Source organism: Leptosomus discolor, chromosome 10, assembly GCF_034619465.1.
Source record: "Leptosomus discolor isolate bLepDis1 chromosome 10, bLepDis1.hap2, whole genome shotgun sequence".
Taxonomy (NCBI): domain Eukaryota; kingdom Metazoa; phylum Chordata; class Aves; order Leptosomiformes; family Leptosomidae; genus Leptosomus; species Leptosomus discolor.
Window position 1 is genome coordinate 9,434,648 of NC_141400.1, and position 18,974 is coordinate 9,453,621.

General features: G+C 47.6%; 1 protein-coding gene across 1 annotated transcript; it reads right to left on the reverse strand.

Moving 5' to 3' along the window:
• Positions 1–3,391: 3,391 nt before the first annotated feature.
• On the reverse strand, positions 3,392–6,504 carry LOC104353967 (sulfate transporter). Its single transcript, XM_009960730.2, has 2 exons — positions 5,827–6,504; positions 3,392–4,987 (listed from the first exon to the last, which is right to left on the reverse strand). Exons 1-2 carry the CDS (start codon positions 6,502–6,504, stop codon positions 3,392–3,394), a joined length of 2,274 nt encoding a protein of 757 aa, XP_009959032.1.
• Between the last annotated feature and the right edge of the window lie 12,470 nt (positions 6,505–18,974).

The window sequence follows — 18,974 nt, forward strand, 5'->3', positions numbered from 1 at the left end:
AGCTGACCTTGGACTGTGTCATTTGTCCTTCCTCATCTCTCTCCTCTGTACCATTTACAACCCAGGGCCTCTTCATAGGAACTGATAAAAAAAATTCAATTATCCTTGAGATACTTTGGTGATCTGTGGGGAACAGAGGAATGTTAGGTCACCATGATGTTTGACTTGTGGGCTGGACGGTGATGCTGGAGCCGATGGGCTGGGAGGTTTGTGCCAGCAGCCTGTGCAAGGACTGCCAGCAAGATCCCAGCTGCTCTGGGATGGAAAGGAGAAGGAAGAAAGTTGCCACCTCAATTCTCCTTTCCAAGGGAAGGCATCCCATAAAAACTGCCGGGTGTGTCTTTGGCATTTTCCCTCCCAGCTCTGAGCAGAAATTGCTCACATGAACACCCATTTTCCATCGCAGAGGGCTGTGGGAACCACCGTTCTGACAGTAATCTCGTCTGCGCTATCTTGCACCAGGCTGTGCCCAGGAATTATCAGCAGTGGTTTTATTTCCTGCTGTGGCTTTATAATCACACCGAGATCATAAATGCATCTAAAGTCTAACTAAAACAACTTAACTTTCTCCATAAACGGTCTTCTAAAGGAAATTATCACAACGCTATTCCAAAGGGGAAGGAAGAAGGTCATAATCCCTGCAGGTAATAAGACTTTTCTTCTCTAGTGGCTTGCTGTTCAGACACAAAACTGCCCCATTGCTCATTGCTCTACAGCTGATGCAACCTCCCTGGGGAGTCGCCTCATGCTGTGGTGGCCTGCAAGGACCCTTGGAGAGAGGTGCTGAAGCTCATGAGAGCTGCACCCCGCTCACACCTGCACCCAGGCCACGCTGAGCATACCTGTCCATCCAGCCCTGCAAGCCTTGTACTGGCCTCTTCAGTCAATTTAGCTTCATCTGGCACTTACAATTTTGCTCCAAGGACCTGCAAGCAGCTGGGCATACCATGCTCTTTAATCCATTTGAAATAGTCTTTTGACCACAAGAAGACATTTTCCTGAGCAGAGCCACTAGGATTCCTTTTCCACGCTCTTTATTTACAACAGTACCCTGTCGCTGAGCTCCTGAGTGGCTGCCAAAGCTAGAGTTCCCTTCAGTGGGATATCCTGGGTGCTCCATTTCTTGGATGAGGCCAGGGGAATAGTCACATATTAAATATGCAACGTAGAAGGTGTTTTTACAGATGGAGTTCACAGAAGAAAAGCTATTCTGGTACCTGACAATGCTGCAGAGCCTTCATAGCTCAGAGCAAGGACTCACCCCTGGGATGCAGAAGCAGAGCCAGCAGGATGCTTCCTGTCCCAGCCCAGCAGAAAGGACAGGTCCCCGTGCCCGCTCCTGAGCCAACAGTCTCTCCAGCTGCACGCCCAGCGGTGCCACAGGCGCGAGGCAGCCCTGCCCCACTGCTACGGTGACAGCACCCTGTCTCCAGCTGCAGTCAGGATCCGGCCGTGCCTGAGGAAGGTAGCACAGGCTCTGCCAAACACTGGAAGAACTGTGGCTATCGCAAGCTGTGGCACAGGTCTTCCTGATCTACAGTTTATGAAGAGCAGCTGGTGATCTCAGACACTGTTTTTTGGGGAGGAAATCTGTCATTTCAGCCATGGGAGTCACAGGAATCCCAGTCTGCAAGCAACAGCAGGGCAAAGCACTTCTCCTGCCCTGCAGCAGACTATCCTGAGCCACACACAGGGCCTGAGTGAGAACCATCAGCCAAACAAACTCCAAGCAGTTTTCTGAAACGTCTTTCTTTGGTTTTAGGGACAGTGCTTCGCTGTTGCCAGGTTTGTTGCTATTTTTTGGTGGCCATTGCAGGGCTGTTAAACTCTGTGCCCTAGGGTGCTTGGAAAATAAACGACCCTCTGCAATCCCTTTCCGGGACTGACTCAGAGTGGCTGTGGGCAAAGAGAAGGGTGGTCCAAAATAAAGGTGGCAAAAGATGAATAAACATTAGTGAGTGAAGGACTGAGTGGGACTGGTGGTTCTTGTCTCAGGTGCAACCAGGCCATAGCCCCCACTGCTGCACGTCTCAGGAGGCGGGTGACTGGCCTTGCTGTCTGGCACCCAAAGATGCCTTGGGGTGTGCATTTCTCCATAATGCAGTTTTCAAGGGACTGAGCCACAAGAGATGATGGTGGCATCCTCTTTCCCTGGTCATTCTGTGCTGGGCCAGTATACAGACAGTGGAGTTGCACACAGAAGGAAACTCCATGTAACAAGCTCCAGTTCCATTTGTGAACCTCCCCGGTGAATCCGGGCTGGCCGCAGCCCCTTTCCTGTCTGGGGGTGCACACCTTGAGCTGCACGGCCAAGAGGCACAGCACAGGGGAGCTGCTTACCTTCACACCTGGCCTCAGAGGCTGTGGCAGTGCCTCCCCGGGGGGAGGTGGGAAGCATCACCGCGGAGCAGATGGCAAACCCTGCCTACAGCTCCTCTCTCCTTTGCCTTAGTGTCCTGTCTCAACCCTCACTCTCCGCCGAAAGCAATCAGATCGTGGTTAATGCCAGAGTGCCACGGGGAATAGGGTATTCAGGCATAAAGCCTGGGTGACCCACAGACCTCTGGGGCCAAACCCTGCGAAGCCTCCTCCTGTGATCGCCACTGCAGCAGAGTGATGCCTGTTGCTGCCCCGAGGGCTGCGGCAGCACCTGTAACACCGAAGGACAGGGCTGTCCCTGCTGCTGGCCACTTCCGAAGGTCACCCGGCCGGGGGGGGACACGGACACCCGCCTCCAGCCCGGAGGTGGCCCTGACTCACCTCCCGCTTTCGCACATCCTGGCAGCCGAGTGGTCTCTCTCTTGACAGTGGGGAGCTCCCAGGGGCTCCCCAGGCCTCAGCAAAGGGTGCCCCGACCGGCACCCTCCGACCCAGCCGGCCCTGCCCGGGGCTGGGGGCCGGGCTGCGGCGCTTCGGCCCCCGCTGAAAGCAGAGGGGTCGGACACCCAGCCCTCCCGCCCGCCGGCGGCCGCCGCTCCGGGGCGGGGAAGGGGCGGCTCGGGCGGCGCCGCGGCTCACTCGTGCCCCCCGGTGCCCGTGTGGAGAGCGGCGTAGCGAGGGGGGCCGGGGAGGGGCACTGGGGGGAGGCGCTTTAACGGGAGCTGCTGGTGGAAGCCTGGCGTCCCACCGCCCTGCACCGCGTCTCCGGCCGTCACAGCCCTTTCCAAAAAGGAGAAGGGTTAAAAGCCATCCAGGCTCTTTAGCGACGTGGAGATTCCTCTCAGATTATTTACCCGTTGGCAATCTCTCCTGAAATCCGCACTCCCCCAACCCTTTTGCCCTATGGCTGCTGCTGACAGTTCAGCAAAGGCTTTTTTGCACGCTCTGACTGCACAAAGACTAAAACTGCACCAAGCCCATCCCCATCAGAAACCATTCCTCACACACAGTTCTACAAAGATGCCTGGAAGTTCAGGTCCTCGGGGGCCTGGAGAGCATCCTTCTTCTCCTCACTCTCCTCCCGCTGCACATGGTACCACCGTTCAGCAAACTGCACTGCATCGTGGATGCTGTGGAAAGCCAGCTGACCACCGTCTGTCTCGCTAGCCCATCCTCCCTCCCGGAGCCGGTGGCGGATGGAAGGGTTGCAGTTGGCCAGAAGCAACTGGACGCCAATCTCCTTATAGTCATGGTGTATCTCCTTTAGCACAGAGAGACCCACAGTATCTATGAACTGCATTGCCCCACAGTCAAGGATTAAGGTGTGCATATCTATGGAGGGAGGACAGGCATCTGCTGGAGGCTTCTCAGTCCTTTTCTTGGCAGGTTTCAGGCAGCCAAATCCGGTGCCAAAAAATCTCTTGCTGTTGCCTGTCTCTGCGTTTGCCTGGGCCTCCACCCTTTGGTGCTTAGCAGCCAGCAGGATAGGATTTACCCCGGTTTTCTGGTAGAGAACAGCCTTGAAATAGTCCTTGTTGGCATAGTAGAGGGATGACTCAAAGCGGAAGATTTTGATGTTGGCAATACTGCTGAGCTGCTTGTAAGTGGACTGGTCTTCATAGATTTCTGTGTTGCTGACCTTGCCCAGGAGTGTGGCCCTGGGTCTCTGCGTGCGGAAGATGATGCAGAGCAGAGCGAAGCAGACGCCCACGAGGAGCCCAATCTCCGTGGTGATCAGTGTGGAGGACAGCATGGTTGTCCACCACACCACCGTGTCGAGCTTGCTGAGCTGCCACATGCGGGGGGTGTCATGGAACTTCCTCAGGCCTCCCCGCAAGTTGACAATGGTGACCACCCCCAGGATGGAAGTCTGTAGCGAGTAGAAAAGTGGGGCGATCCACAGCAGCACTAGCAGCAGCACCAGGGAGGTGACCAGGCCAGAGACCTGGGTCTGGGTCCCTGTGGACTCCTTCAGCAGAGTCTTGGTCAGGGCTGCAGAGCTGGCAAAGCAGTAGAAGAAAGAAGGGATCAGGTTGCACATGCCAATGGCAATCATCTCTTGGTTGGCGCGGACAGCGTAGCCATGTTTTTTGCCAAAGATTTCCGCCAGGGAGACGGTCATGGCAAAGCCAATAACAGCAATGGGCAGAGCATCAACTGCCAGGCTGGAAAACAGGTTTATATCTGGTAGAGTGGGTTTCCTGAAACCAGTGGGGATATTCCCACAAACAGCAGACTTGTATTGCTTTTCAAAGTTAAAGTAGTAAGATACTACCGTGGCTACAATGACCACCAACAGCTCTATGGGGAATGGGGCCTTCATCTTCTCCTTATACCGGTCATTGATCTCTTTGACAGGCACTATGACGGCCAAAGCAACCAAGCTGGTGACCAGGTCACAGATGTTGGTGTTCTGGATGTATCTGAAAAGGTCAACCCATGTCAGGATGAAGGACCCCACCCCTTCATGACGAGGTATTTTCAGTCCTAGGAGATACTTCATCTGGGAGGTGATAATGGTGAGGCTGGAGCCGGTCACAAAGCCACTGAGGAGAGGTTCTGACAGGTAGACAGCCACAAAGCCCAGCTGTAAAACCCCCAGCAGGATCTGAAAAGCAAGACAGCCATACCATTAGAATCAATGAGAAGGGCTGGGAGAGGTGTCTGGCAATCTACGTAAGTTTGCTTCCACTTTAGCAGCTCTGGCTATTCTGTCTGCTGAGCATTCAGTGTGAAGCAGAGGACTTGGTCTTTGGTAGTTAATCTGGGGTACGGAAAAACTAAAGAGACCTAGCTGTAAGACTTGTCTGTGGCTAGAGATGCCATACAAAGGAGCCCACAAGGTCCCTGCCGCTGTCTCCTTTCAAGCAATAAGGGTGCATAGCTAACACTGAAATTCCAGGCAGCAGCCATGTCAAAGCAGCTGTATCACTTGGTGGCACAAAACCAGTGTGATGCACTGAATTTTAGTTGTCCCGGTGAAAGAGCCCAAAGGTGTTGAGTGACAGCTAGGCCCAGGCAGTGGGGACACTGCCAGGGAGCACAGCCTTAGAAGGAGCCCCTACTGATGGCAGGGTCCTTGAGGGCTGTCCTTGCCAGCCCCAAACCTGCTCTAACCTGCAGCAGGAGCCAGCCCAGGTCCAGGACTGTGGTGGTGGAAGGTGGTTCACAGTTCCCTCTCTTCCCTTGCTGTGTCTGATCCTAAAAGATGTTTCAGACACATCCAAGGACCTGGACTATCACGTGGGGGGAACAAAATCCCACATTCAGCTGTGTTTGGGGGTTTCTAAATCACTACATTTGATCCAAGGGTGTCAAGGTCTAGTTGTGTCAAGGCAAGGTTTCTCATGACTTGTAAGTTTGAACCAAACCAGGGATCTTTAGCTCAGAGAAGTTCCTGGCAGAGAAAGGACAGAGAGGAAAAAGCATAACAGCAAACATTTGTACCTGGTAAAGACCGACCAGAAAGCTTAAGGAAAGGGCCACAGTAATGGCGTAGCAGCTCCTGTCACAGGCACCTGTCCCGTTACCAAAGGAGGTGGAGTTGCCCATCAGTAAAGAGCCAGTGTTGTCATCGCTGTACCCTGCTAGCTGGAGGTGCCGGTTCACAGACTGCCCGATCATCAAGCACAGGACGCCGAAGGAGCCCACGGAGTTATGGCGCGATGTGGCCATAACAACGTAGATGATGTTGCAGAAGAAGTTGGTGTAGATTCCGTAGATGGGATCCTGGTTGGCTAAGAGGGAGTAGGAGATGGACTGAGGGATGGCAACTATCCCCACCAGGAGCCCAGATATGACATCCCCAAGCAACTGCATCTTGACATTGTAATGGGGAAGCCAGTCCAGCACTGGGAACAACTGACAGAAGGCGGCGATGATGGTTTGACGATTGCATGTGCAAACCTCTCTGGCTTTCTTTAAGATAAGATCCTTGGTGCTGAAGTCTGTGGGCTCATACTCCTCCAATTTGACATGTATAAAATTGGCAAGATTCTCTTCGGGTGTTAGGGAGCTCAATACGCCTTTGCTCTGTCCTGACTTCTGGCTTGACGTGTCTTCCATTGCATCAGGAGAGCTAAGGCGGGAGAGCAGGCAGCCATGAGATGTTGCAGTCATGTACATCATGTGCTTTGCTTAGCTCCAGGGCTCATGCAGATTGCATGGATAAATAAATAAAGGAAAATAACCTCGGACAAATCAAACAGAAAAGCAGCTTCTCATGGTGCTGGTTAATTTGTTTGTTTTCACTTATGGACCTGATTAACCACAACCCTAAGATCATGGTTCAAATTGCATTCACACTGGCCCACATCAGAGACCCCCGTGCTCCTTCCTGACATACCTCTTGTTTTGAAACAGGACAGCAGAATGGGTTAAAATCAGACAGTATTACTTCACTGGAACTAAAACTTCTTCAGGAACCCTGCATTTCTTGGTGACACGTCCACTCAAGCAAAAACTATTTTGAAAATGTTGAGATATTCCAAGTGATGCTTTAGGAATGTAACACGTGGGTAAGGAAGGTAATTTGCAAAGTAGTATTTCCTTTAACATTTCAGAATTTTAAGTCAGATTGCTGTCTTGCATCAAACAGGCCCATCACAGGGACTCCTAGCTGCAGAATGAAAGCACCCTACTTTTTCAGTCTGGTTAAGTAACACACGCACTTTCCAGAGCTACTCCAACTTTTTCAGTCAAAATGCAGCTGCAACCAAACATACCTTTTTGTCAAAACTGAACAATACACACAGAGAAAAACTCTCCTGAGAGGACACCTAGAGTGGCTGCAGTTCAGGAAGTAAACAGGGATGTTGAGAAATCCCATTCCCCTGCCCTATGGGTTTGTTTCACATCACTAGTCCCAACATAAATCTCTTACCTCTGGCTGCAGGGAGATACACTGGGTGTTTTCTCACTACCCGAAGCTTCTCTCCTGTGGAAAGCCCCGTCTCCTCACCTTGCGGCGCACGCTGAACAGAGGCTAACTGCAAACCTGTTTCCTTTGCCTTCCTTCTGGACCATGTGCTGCTTCCCTTGAGAAGAGATCTGAGTTACTCAGCCAAGAAATCGGCCCTTTTATCTTGCTCCAGCTGATGAAGATGGTGCAGCCAGCCAGCCAGAGCTGTATTTTGAAAACAAACATTGTTCTGGGAGAGTATTTTTGATGAAAACTTGTTCTGGGCATTAAGAATGATTGAAGGGATTTAGAGAAGTGCTCCTGCTAGGTAACAGTATTGCTGGTATCTGGAGATGTGTTTGCTAAACAAGGGGAACGATGCGAAGAAATGTGCTATTGCTCTGCCTCTCCCTGAACTGTGAGAGCACCGTTGCCTGAGTCCTCCAGGCTTCTCCACTCAGGTTTTCATCTATTCTGGACAAGTTTTTGTTCCAAAAACCAATCAAATAGCAAAACTTGTTCCAGAATGACTTTTCTTTCCTCATCACTTCCACCAGCATGCTGCCACCAGCCCCTGCACTCGGCTCCACCGCCTGCCTGGCCGCTCCCCACGTGCCTCCACCTCTGCTCGGCCACACTGCGCTCGCCCGCTTCCACGGAGCCAGCGACACCGGGCTTCACCAGGGCCTTGGACACACAGGTGTGCACCGATGGCAAAGGTGTGATGGCACAGGTTATTTCTAGGTAGAGAGAAGAACTCGGTGTGTGTCAAATCTGCACAATCCACATTTTGCATGTTTCTTTTAGAGACCGTAGCAGAAGTAACAAGGGATTTTGCTTTGCAAAAGTAAGCACAATTCGGTAAAGTGCAGGGTTGCATTTCTTTTGTAGGTAAAGGTGAACAATTGCATTAGCAGGCAGGAAAAAGGTAACGTCTCATCATCCTGAATTGAAACAGCAGCCTCATAAACACCAGCTGTAACTGTTCTGCCCTTGTGAACCATGCCAACAACCTACATCAGACCTCTCAGCACACACTCCCACCTGCCAGCCTCACCTCGTTCTCCACTCTTTCTTTTCCACCGACGTAGTGTCTAAGATTTTGCTGGGTGTGCCATTGCCCCATGGAGCCTGGCAGTCAGGCAGCTTGGCCCCTGCCTCTGCTTCTGGCACTGACTGTGTTCTGGGCTTGGGGAGGGGGCTGAGAGCCCACGACATTTGGAAAGATAGTATGGAGAGATGACATTTTCACAAGGCTTTGATTTAGGTGCTGGGGAGACACCCTGAGGGAAGAGAAAGGGAAGATCAGCATCCTGAGCGACATTTATCTCATCAGTGGAAGTCTGTATCTCAGTAATTAGAAGGGAATAAGAAACATCAGTCCTCTCTGGCAGCAGGAAAAAATGAGAGCACATGGTAGGGGAGACAGCTGCTCGATGCATTTATCTGTTTATATGAATTCCTTATTCTCTGCCATTCCTCCACAGCCATGTTTTTTCAGGTACACCTGTTGATAGCTCCCCTTTCCCTTCCTCTGTTTTCAGTAGTGGACTGTATCTTTCTTCAACCTTGTTATTTCTCCTGTCCTTAAAAAATAATCCCTTCATATGCTTTATAGTCCTTCCTAGTTACAGCTCATTTTGTGTCTGATGTTGTCTCTACTCACTCATTTTCCTTTTGCATCTTCTTCCTTAGCAAATAACCCAAATTTCCATTTTCTGTATGATTGCTTCATCTTGAAATTCAGTCACTGAAGAACTGGTGAGTCAGTTATTGAAGAGCTGGCCAGCCTGGTCTTTTTAAGTTGGCTTGTTTGCTGGGATGAAACACATCTGAGCACAATCCATCTTTGAGTTTTGAACTTATTCAGGAAGCATCAAGTTCCAGTTCTGGATCTCTGATCTGTCTACATTGAAAATGGGACAAAGCACTTTTTCCATTTGTGACAGTATCTAGCCTACCTTTAACCTCTGCCCTGCCTTCACTGCCTGCTGCTGCCTTTCCTTCCAACTTCCATCTTCACTTACACGTTTTGGAACTCTTTTGTTTGTTATGATTCCCTTTACCACCTGACATAGCTTGGTAAGCCTCGATAGAGCCATGCTCTTCCACCTCTCCCAAGCACAGGTTTTGGTGAGCAGTTCTTTTTTCCGTTCTGTCCCTGTGCTTCCCCTGCCACCCTTTGTAAATGGGACTATCCTTTCAATTAAGCCTGAAGCCTTCCCTACAAATTTTTTCCTCCTTGGGTGTAAATTCCCAGTTGCTTTTGTATACTCAGCTTAAAAATATTCCACACTTTCCCTGCAATTATGTTCTCAAGCTCTGTGTCCCAGCTGGCTTCCCCATGTGTTTAGTTCTCTGCGCTGACCTCTTTGAAACGGCGAGCCTTCATGCTAAGGCAGCTTCTGTATGGTCCTCTCTGTGCTGGAAATTCAGTCTGTAGACACTGGGGAGAGGCCATTTTATGTTCTCCATCCTGGCGGAGAGGATGTAAGAACGTACTCGGTGACACGGAGCACTGCATATGTCTCTGAAGTCACTTTTATGGCATGAGGTGAAGCAAGGGTGGAAACTGCAAACATTTCAGATCTGCTCTAGCAAATGTATAGCAGAGAGCTTAAAAAAAGAAACCCACAACAGAACTTCAAGTGACCTTGAGCTGGCTAAGGCTCCATTGCCTTCCAAATGCAAGGTCACTACAGCTAATTGCTGAAACTGTTTGTTTTCAAATGCACCTCAAGGGTTGTTCTTTATTGTCACTATAAACTGTCTTAACTGTTTAGCTCTATTCTGGGCAAGGCTGGGTTGGACAGATGGTATTATCTTGAACAATGCAAGCGTAGATAGGACATTGCCTGCCAGTAACATGGCACCCTCTGTTTTTAAGACAAGCAGAAAACATTAAATCCAATTTTTTTCATTTATGGAATGGTGCATGAGCAATATAACATCCATCTATGCAAGAGCCATTGCAGCCAGCTAGAAACAGCAGTGGAAACCCAGGCTCCAGGTACAAGGAAAATGCAGTAATGGGCTATTTTGGTTTTCTATCCTAAAGTAGAAAAAAATAATTAAATTGTCTGGGTCCCTGATTGTTACCCAGCCATTTTGCAACGGGTGAGTGTAGCAAATTCAAGTCTCTGCTGCTGTGTCAATGAATCGCTTGTGTTTAACAGGACAAGCTGACATCTCCAGTTTTCTTTGGAACACAGCTAACTGCATTGCACAAGGATTTTCAATTTGCTTTAAGGCTTGTAAATACACTTAGGACTATTTGGCTCCTGGAAGCCTTCCAAGTAGCATCCCACACGTCTTGGCTCCATAAATGGACCAGCCTGGCTTAGTACATGGCTGCACCCCACTGCTCCACAGTTACTTAGATCACATGCAACTTTATTTTAAAAAAAGGCAAGTGAGCCAGGTAATGGTGCCAGGTATCTAAGAGAGATGCTCTTCCTTCCTTCCAGATTTGGGTCTTGACAGTATTTTTGATGGCTGCTGGTTCAGTTCCACTTGGAAACGAATTTTCGAGATGTAGACATCTGAAAAACTTCACCATTTTTTAAGGGAAAAACAAGGAAAAGGAGACAAGCTCAGAACTGGTCCCACTGCTGAGATAGGGCAAAACGCAACAAAAGTGCCTGAGGACAAAAAAGCTGAACAGAACGTCTGAGGGTTTCTTGGAAAGCAATTATTCACATTTCTGCAAGAGATAACACCAGAGAACGTGGAAGCAATACACTAGGTCATCCCTGAAAATAAAAAAAGTTTTTGCAGCCTCCTGTTATTTTGCAGGGCAGTTTATGCTTACATGCAGGGGTCACAGGAAAGCACGTGAGGCAAAGATAAAGTTCTCTCCAGACATAAATACTGTGAAGCCAAAAGTGTTGCTCACCCTGTGAATGCACATGGTAATGCAGTCGTGACACTCTGAAGTTTGAGAGTGACCAAGGAACCTACAAATAAATAATGATAAAGAGCATCTATTTAAGCTACTGCTCGCTTCCAGCAATTAACATGCAGACAGACATTCAAGAAATGTTTTTAGTGTATTTTAAAAGATGTGAGATGGAGCATATGTCCTTGGAAAGAGGCTCAGCACAGAGGTAGCAGATCTAAAAGGACATGAAAGAGCATCTCTGGCTGCCGAGGTCATATACTGCACATCAACTGTCCAGCTACCAAGGACAACGCATGCTGGGTCCACCCTGCTACAAGTCCTTCCCCCAGCACTGATGGCCACTCCTAGAAGATGGGAAAAAAGAGCACTTCCAAGCTCATCTGCTAGAGGATTTGTGGAGCATTCCCAATTGATAGAAGGAAATTGAAAACAATTCCTTGCCAACTTTTGTGGCATTTTGTTGCTGTTTTCATGGTTTTTTCCCTGCATGACAGATATCCAGTGCTTATGACCCTTTTCCAAATTATCAAGGTAATAATTGAAAATGCTACGATGGCCCCGTAAACAGATTAAATTGATTACAATTGAATACAGTGGAATAAAAGCATGGAGATATGTTTCTATTTCATACTGAATTGGCATTCAGCCCAGGCTACTTGGCATCATTTCAGGCTTGACCTGTGTGTGTTGCCTACGAGCCCTTCACGGTGCTGAGGCCATGCTGGTGGGATGCTGCTTCCCCCTGCAGCTGTTGGCTGGCTCACAGGGTCACCCTATTTGCAGTTAACGCAGCTTGCCCCCCACCGCAGCACAGCAGGCTCATGTTGGGCAGAGCTCCGTGGCTGACTCCCAAGCATTCCCAGCAGCCATCCCACACCAGCTCATCATGCAGTGTAGAGGCATCCTACAGAGGTCATATCTCAATGCCCCAGGACAGAAAGATGCTCTGGGAGATGGGTAAGAAGCCCAGAAACTGCAGCACATCTCCAACTACCTGACATAGGACAAGATTTTTTGCTATTAGATTTTAAACAGAAGCAGCTTTTTCACACAACACAAATGGTGGGATGGACTGCCACAGGGTGTGGTGGGAGCCAACAGGTTTGAGGAAAAGGGTTAGGAAGCTTCAGGGAGAAGTACTACAAAAGCTGTAACAAAGGTCTAAGTGCTCAGGAATTTTCTAGCCTGCTGCTTACCAGGTGCTGGGAGGGTTCTGCAGGGGCTGGAGCCCTGGTACACCTTTCCCAAGCAGCCTCCACCAGGCTGTGACCCAGGAGACAGGGCTGGGGGGTTCTCATCTAGTACAGGAGCATGTATGGTGAGAACTAGTTGTCCGCAGGTAAGGTAGAGCCTTGAGTAGCACAGGTAGAGGGTGCTGCTGATTGAAGCCTGTTATCTCAGCTCTATATCAGCAGAAATCAGTCACTCTGCTGAAGGCAAAGGCTGTCCCGTGCTTTTCAAGAGAGCAGAAAGCTCCTGCTGGCATTCTTTGTAACTGAGTGCTCCTACCACTCTGTTGGCACCAACACAAAAATTACACCATGTGCATGGAGGTCTCCTAAGGTAAAAGGCAGCCTCAGGTAAAAGCTGAGCCATGCTGGATCAAGAAAACCTTTTGTGTAACTCAAGGACATGTACACAGAGATAATGCTCGCAGTGACTGCCTAGAACTGCACCAATTTTTGCTCTGACTCTTACTGGCCATGACCTGACCAAATCATATAACCCGTTAGTCAAATAACACTGAAATACATTGCATCAATTTTGTAAGGCTGAATATGTAATACCATGTGCTATAACTACACATATTGTAAAGCAGAAGTAGCACCAAACCTGACCAAATCTGTCATTTCCTGCATTTTAGGAATATGGACCTGGCCCACGGGAGGGTACTGCTCACCGGCACACGGCACATCATTGTCATCACATTGCTTACTACTTGTTATTAGAGACAAACTGCAGCCTAGTTGCACAGAGCACCAAAGTCAGAACCAGGTGAACGCTTGGCCACACCGTCAGCCAATGCCCTGGTTTGCGTTGGCAGGAAACGTCCGTGCGTGCCTACGCGTGTACCACACATGCGGGAGAACGGCATACGCAGCTTGTATACGCTGCGCCTTACAGCAGGGACTGGGCACAACTGTCAGGAGAAACAGGGACTGGGGACTCACTGCTCAAACACATGTCACTTTTCGCCTCAAAATTTATAGCTGTGGCACTTTCTAAGGTATCAAGCATATGTCTGACAACAGAAAAAACATAAATATGATCTTTTAATGGTCGTAAAGAAATCCCAAAGATTTTACCATATTTGATAGAAAATTCTTGTGCTAACAAATCTTCTAGAATGACAATAAGGCACATTAGCATTAAAAATTACAATTGATACAGATCTACAGAGACAGTGTAAAGGAGTCAACAACATGCAGAGGCCATATCCCACAGCTGATGATGGGACGCAAGAAACAACTGACAGAATCCAACTTCCATCACAAACATTTGGTCGGCGAGCACAGCACTCAGTGAGGAGCTGATGGCAGCACACCTCTCCCTACGCTGGGTGCCAGGCAGGGTCAGCATCACCCATCCAGCACGGACTGATGCCGCAGAGTGGGACAGCTGCCCCAGCACCCTGCATTCAACCACTGAACTGGGGGAAATGTTATACCTTATTTTTACTGCACAGGTAAGTCACAGTAAAAAGTAAGGCAACCTTTTATACATACTATACAACTTTTCCACATTTTATTGAAATAAACGATTTTGTAAACTGTTTAGGTCAACCAACCAATGTGATCTATTCCATTCCTGAGGTCTTCTTTGGTTAAACTGATTCTCCAACTTGAAAAAGCTACTCCAGGCAAAATTTGCCATTTTGTTTATTCCGCAAACCATTATGTCACAAATATCTAAAATTATTCTGAATTTAAAATAATTTAAAAATCATACCCCAGAACATACCAAGCTACCAGAGATGATGGTCAGGGACTCAAGAGGCTGAGGAACTCAAAGCATCATATGCTTTCCAGAAGAAGTGAGGTTTTACATCTCCTTAACCGTGTTTCAGCTACATTTCAAATATACATAAAATTTACTTCCTTCCAACAAAAGTTAGACATAAAAAACTTGGACCCAAGTCCAGCAAAATGTTTCACTCCCTATCTTCCTGTGATCATTTGGGAGTCAGACTAATAGCTGAGTGATTTCAAAGCTGGAGAGTGCTGGAATTTATGCAATGGAGAGCTGATTCTCCACCCAAAGCTGAAATATTTTGTGTATTTGCACATTAAAGAACAGCAATATGCCTTAGGTTATACAATCTGTAGAAAATAAAACAGAAAGGAACTAATTATACTATGAACTAAATATAGATATATATAAAAAATATTTGCCATTTTACCTATCCAGAGGCCTCACTTTTAGCATCGTAATGAAATGATTATCATTTTGATTTTCATTCAAAAGAAAAAGCAAGACTCAGAACTATTTCCACTTCAGGTGGAATTTGACAAAAATAGTAAAGATCAAGTAGTTTTTCACATGAGCAGCTGATCCTACAAAGGCTTATAAACATGATAACCAAGTGCAAGTAATTCTTGGAACTTAAGGTCATTCACAGTGCAAAGTCTGCACTAAAGACATTGCTTCTTTTATCTACGCCAGCATAGTAGAAGCACAAAGCCCTTCTAGTGTTATATCAACACTGAAGTCTCACCATGGTATCCTACACTGAGACTTAGCAAAGCAAAATAAGCTACAGAGATACAAAGCACCTTGTATGGCACGAGCAGCAGATAACTGCTATCTGCATCACAGCTTCATTAGCTTAGTCAAGTCAGTAAAAAAAAAATTAAAAATGTAAATCACCTCAATCATTTAATCATCTTTCCTAAGCATGTGAAAAAAACCCCACACAACAGAAGATAATGCCCTGAAACAAACTATTTGCCTGAAGTTTCACCCTCAACTCAAAGGGTTTCTTTCCTCTTCTTCCAGTTTCGATGATCTTCTAGACTAGCAGTCTCCCACAGCCCAGCCGTGCTCCTCACCGCACTGGAGCACAGGGAAGTTAAGGTCAGTGCTCAGCCTGGGTGAGCCCTGCGCCCGCCTGTGTGCCCAGCTGCAGGGCCAGCACGGTGCTCCTGCGCTGTTTGTGGAATGGAGACAGGTGGGTGACGTGACTTCAACCTGCTCAAACGCTCTTTGCTCTGGCAGCACTGGAGGTGACAGCAGGTAGCTAAGCATGGTGGGGAACAGTGACCTAGCAGAGCCCTTGGGTGAAAGGTTCAGGGAACTGGACCCAAAGAGATGTGCAGTGTTGCTGGTCTTCTCAAGGGAAGTTTGGCCACAGAAAGACTGGACCCCACCAGGTAAGTCCTAGATCTAGGACCTGGCACAGGCAGAGTTCATGGCCAACCTCAGCACAAGGCTGTGGGAGGCAGCTGGGTATCGACTGGCGTAAAACCCGTGCAGCACCCAGGATGCATTCCTGCCTGCAATACCTCCCCCTGCACTTGAGACCCATCAGCAATGGATTTTAATGTCTCTCAGCACAAGCCAGCAGAATCAAGCGGAGACAAAGGCATAGCTGTGTTTTTTCCCCGTTCATCAGAATACCTGCCCGTTCATCACCGCAGCCCGATGGGGAAGGAGCATGGCAGTCATGGAAGCTCTGCTGCCCTGACTGCAAGAGCCACGTGCAGACTCAGATGAAAATTTGATAAAAATAAATCAGCATGAAAACAGAAATCCCTTATATATGTCGTTTGGGACAGTGACTCACGCAGCAGCACCGAGCAGGAACTAGGTCCTGTGTTATTATTACACTTGTTATGGAGGAAGGCACGTGGCTGCGCGTTGCAGCAGCCCCAGAATAGACACCTTCAGGTTAATCTGTCGTTCCCAGCTGGCACCGTTACTGCTGCAGCTACACAAACCCTCGCACAGCCCCACACCAGGCCAAGGCTCCAGTGTGCTTGTGGGGGAACACGCAGGGTGCTCCCCTGCCAGCTGCCCACAGCACCCTTTCTCCCAGCCCCAGCACCCAGAGGACTGGTGGGGTTTTGGGGTTGTTCAACACTCTATTCAGGAGCTTTAGCCTTATCAAAAGATCTGGCATGAAAACAACATACACAAAGGCAGTGATTCTTATATTTACAGTCAATCATATGCAACGTCCTACAGCAAAACATGGAAAGAAGTGTTAAGAAGGTGGTGGTGGGTCTCACAGTGAATTAGAGAGGAGGAGCTGGAACTGCAATGGCTTACAAGGAAATCAGGATCGCTCAATCGCACAAGACTAAGATTGGCAATGTCATTATAAATCCAAAAATAAGCACCAAGTGCCCCACTGCAGTACCTTTCCCTGTTTTATGAAATGGACTGAAAATTATTTCCATGTCAAAACATTCACACAAGTGAAACAATTATTAGTGCAACTGCCACATTAGGAGGAACTGACGCCACCATCTATAGTAGCAATAAATGTAAAAAAAGAGCCTGACATTTATCAGGAGACTACTAAAGACATTTCCAGGAGTATTTAGTATAGCTGAGACTGTGAGTGATCATTTCCTCAATGCTGTGTTGTTGTCATTAATGAATGTGTTAATGATGTCTTAATTCTTCATTTAGACTGATAATTGCTGATTAGTACATTTGGGAATGGAGATCAACTAATTTATACCATCTTCCAGTCTGGCCTGGTGTTCTGAAGGTTGCACCTGGAATGAACGTTCCTGTTCCAGACAGACGCATAAACCCAAAACCAATCGTTCTGAGATTCCCTCTTCCTATAGACTACAAATTAAGCTGTGAGGCAGGGATAAGAGAAGGCATAGACAGCAGAGGGTATGGCAGATTTCTCCTTATAAAATCTGGCACGTTTTCCACTGTTCATTTAAAACAGTAGAAGGCAGAAGAGCCCTTTCCAGGGCAGAAACAGGAGTACTGCAAAAGCATAACTGGATACATATATAGCTGCTGCATCCATCATACAGCAGCAAAAAGTATATATATGTACACACACACATATATATATGTATGTATACATATGAAAATCCTTTATAAAACAAATTCTTTAGGGCAAGAGTTTTCAATCAGTGGTCCCTGATCCCTAAAGGTGAAATTGGATTACTTCTAAAGGGTCCTTAAACATATTCAACCAAAACATGCTTCTTTCCAGTAGGCTTATATCAGCTTCATGTCTCTGTTAAAAATTACTCTAGGCCTATAAGGAAAATGGCTGAAAACCCACTGTTTAAAGACATTCCAGCCACGATAAGCTCTAATCTTTGGTTAATTCCAAAGGACTCTCTATTATACTGAACTCTCTGGCAAACGGCATTTATTTCTGTTCCCTTTTAACCAAGGCTGTGTGCATTAATATAGACTTATTAATGCTAAGACCTCTAGACATTATCTTAAATAAGAACATTACAAGTTGTTCTTTCTGTTGGCTAGCTGCTTTTGCTGTTCCACTGTAATACGTTTTCTTGTGTTTTGCTTGAAACGGAATTTGGAGGCTATATTGCCAGTCATTGCTGCACAAACAGCACTGAGTCCAAACATGATGTGCTCTAGCTAAACATAAATCACTACAGTATATCATTTAGCTGTAATCTAAATTAATTATTTGAAAATCAATTTATGGCTGTTTTATTGTGCTTTTATGTAACCAGATACCCAGGAGCTACACAAATGCATCCTGCTAGCTGTGGAAAGTGCGTACTTCTTGGAAGTAACATTGCTATTCCTCCCTTCCTGGTACAGGTGGACACGGATTCAAAAAAACATCTTTTAATAAATAATTAGTGTTTTCGCCTTCTCTGTTAGAATTTGGCTACACAAACCTATGCATGGTCACAGGTCAAAAAATCTCCACCTGGGCAGCATGGAAAAAGTATGTGAGAGAGGAGTTGTGAGTGTAAAGAGAAAAGAATCACCCAGAGCAATTTCTGCTTCACTTCTGTCCCACCGGCGGCTGACCTGCCTTAGAGGAAGTCTCCCAGCTGGCTGCTCATTCCACCTCTCCCTCTCCACTGCCCACACCTGAAGGCCAAAGGGACGAGAACAGGCAGCTGCGGGTACATTTGCAAGAACAACATACAGTGCTAATTGTCTGCTGTGCTGTGAGTTTTCATCAGGGCTTTGACAAGAAGGCACCGCTTTTAGCACTGTTCTCCTCTCTTGAAAAATATTAGTTAAAATCAGCATTTAAAGATGGTATCAAGGCTTTTGTTCAAACTTCTAGAGGTGCTTTCTGGTAATGGGAACAACCTGTGCTGAAAAGGGACTCCCCCAGGCCACAGCATTGCCACCAGCTGAATGCACATGCATAGGTCCCCACGGCTCCCCTGCCACCAGCCAGCCTGTCAGTGGGCAGGCATAAACCCTGTGGGGACAAGCCAGGCACAAACCTCTGCGGGGACAAGCCTCCCAAGCTGACAGCCAGCAGCAGGAGCTGCCACAGGTGTGCCAGCTCTCTCTCCACACCAAACCATGGGCTCTGAACGGGAACTCAGCACAAAACAGGTACTACGAGGAATTAAAATTACCATCCTGCACTCACGCCTTGCATAGGTGTGAACCCCGCTCACTGCTTTCACATAGCTTAGGCTAATCCACTGTGGTAATACCAATTCAGTAATTGTAATTATCTAAACTGCATAAGGGATTCTTCGCCCAGAACAAAAAAGTTCATGCAGGAGGTTACTGCAGAAAAGAAAAAATTCAGCAGTAGTTATTTGAGATTCACCTCCTTGTATAAACAGGCCTTAAGGCTGAGAAAGAACA

Coding starts and splice junctions, on each gene's coding strand:
- LOC104353967 (XM_009960730.2), bottom strand. CDS start 6,504: ATGTACATGACTGCAACATCTCATGGCTGCCTGCTCTCCCGCCTTAGC. Junction 4,988..5,826: donor TTCTGGTCGGTCTTTACCAG/GTACAAATGTTT, acceptor CTTGCTTTTCAG/ATCCTGCTGGGGGTTTTACA.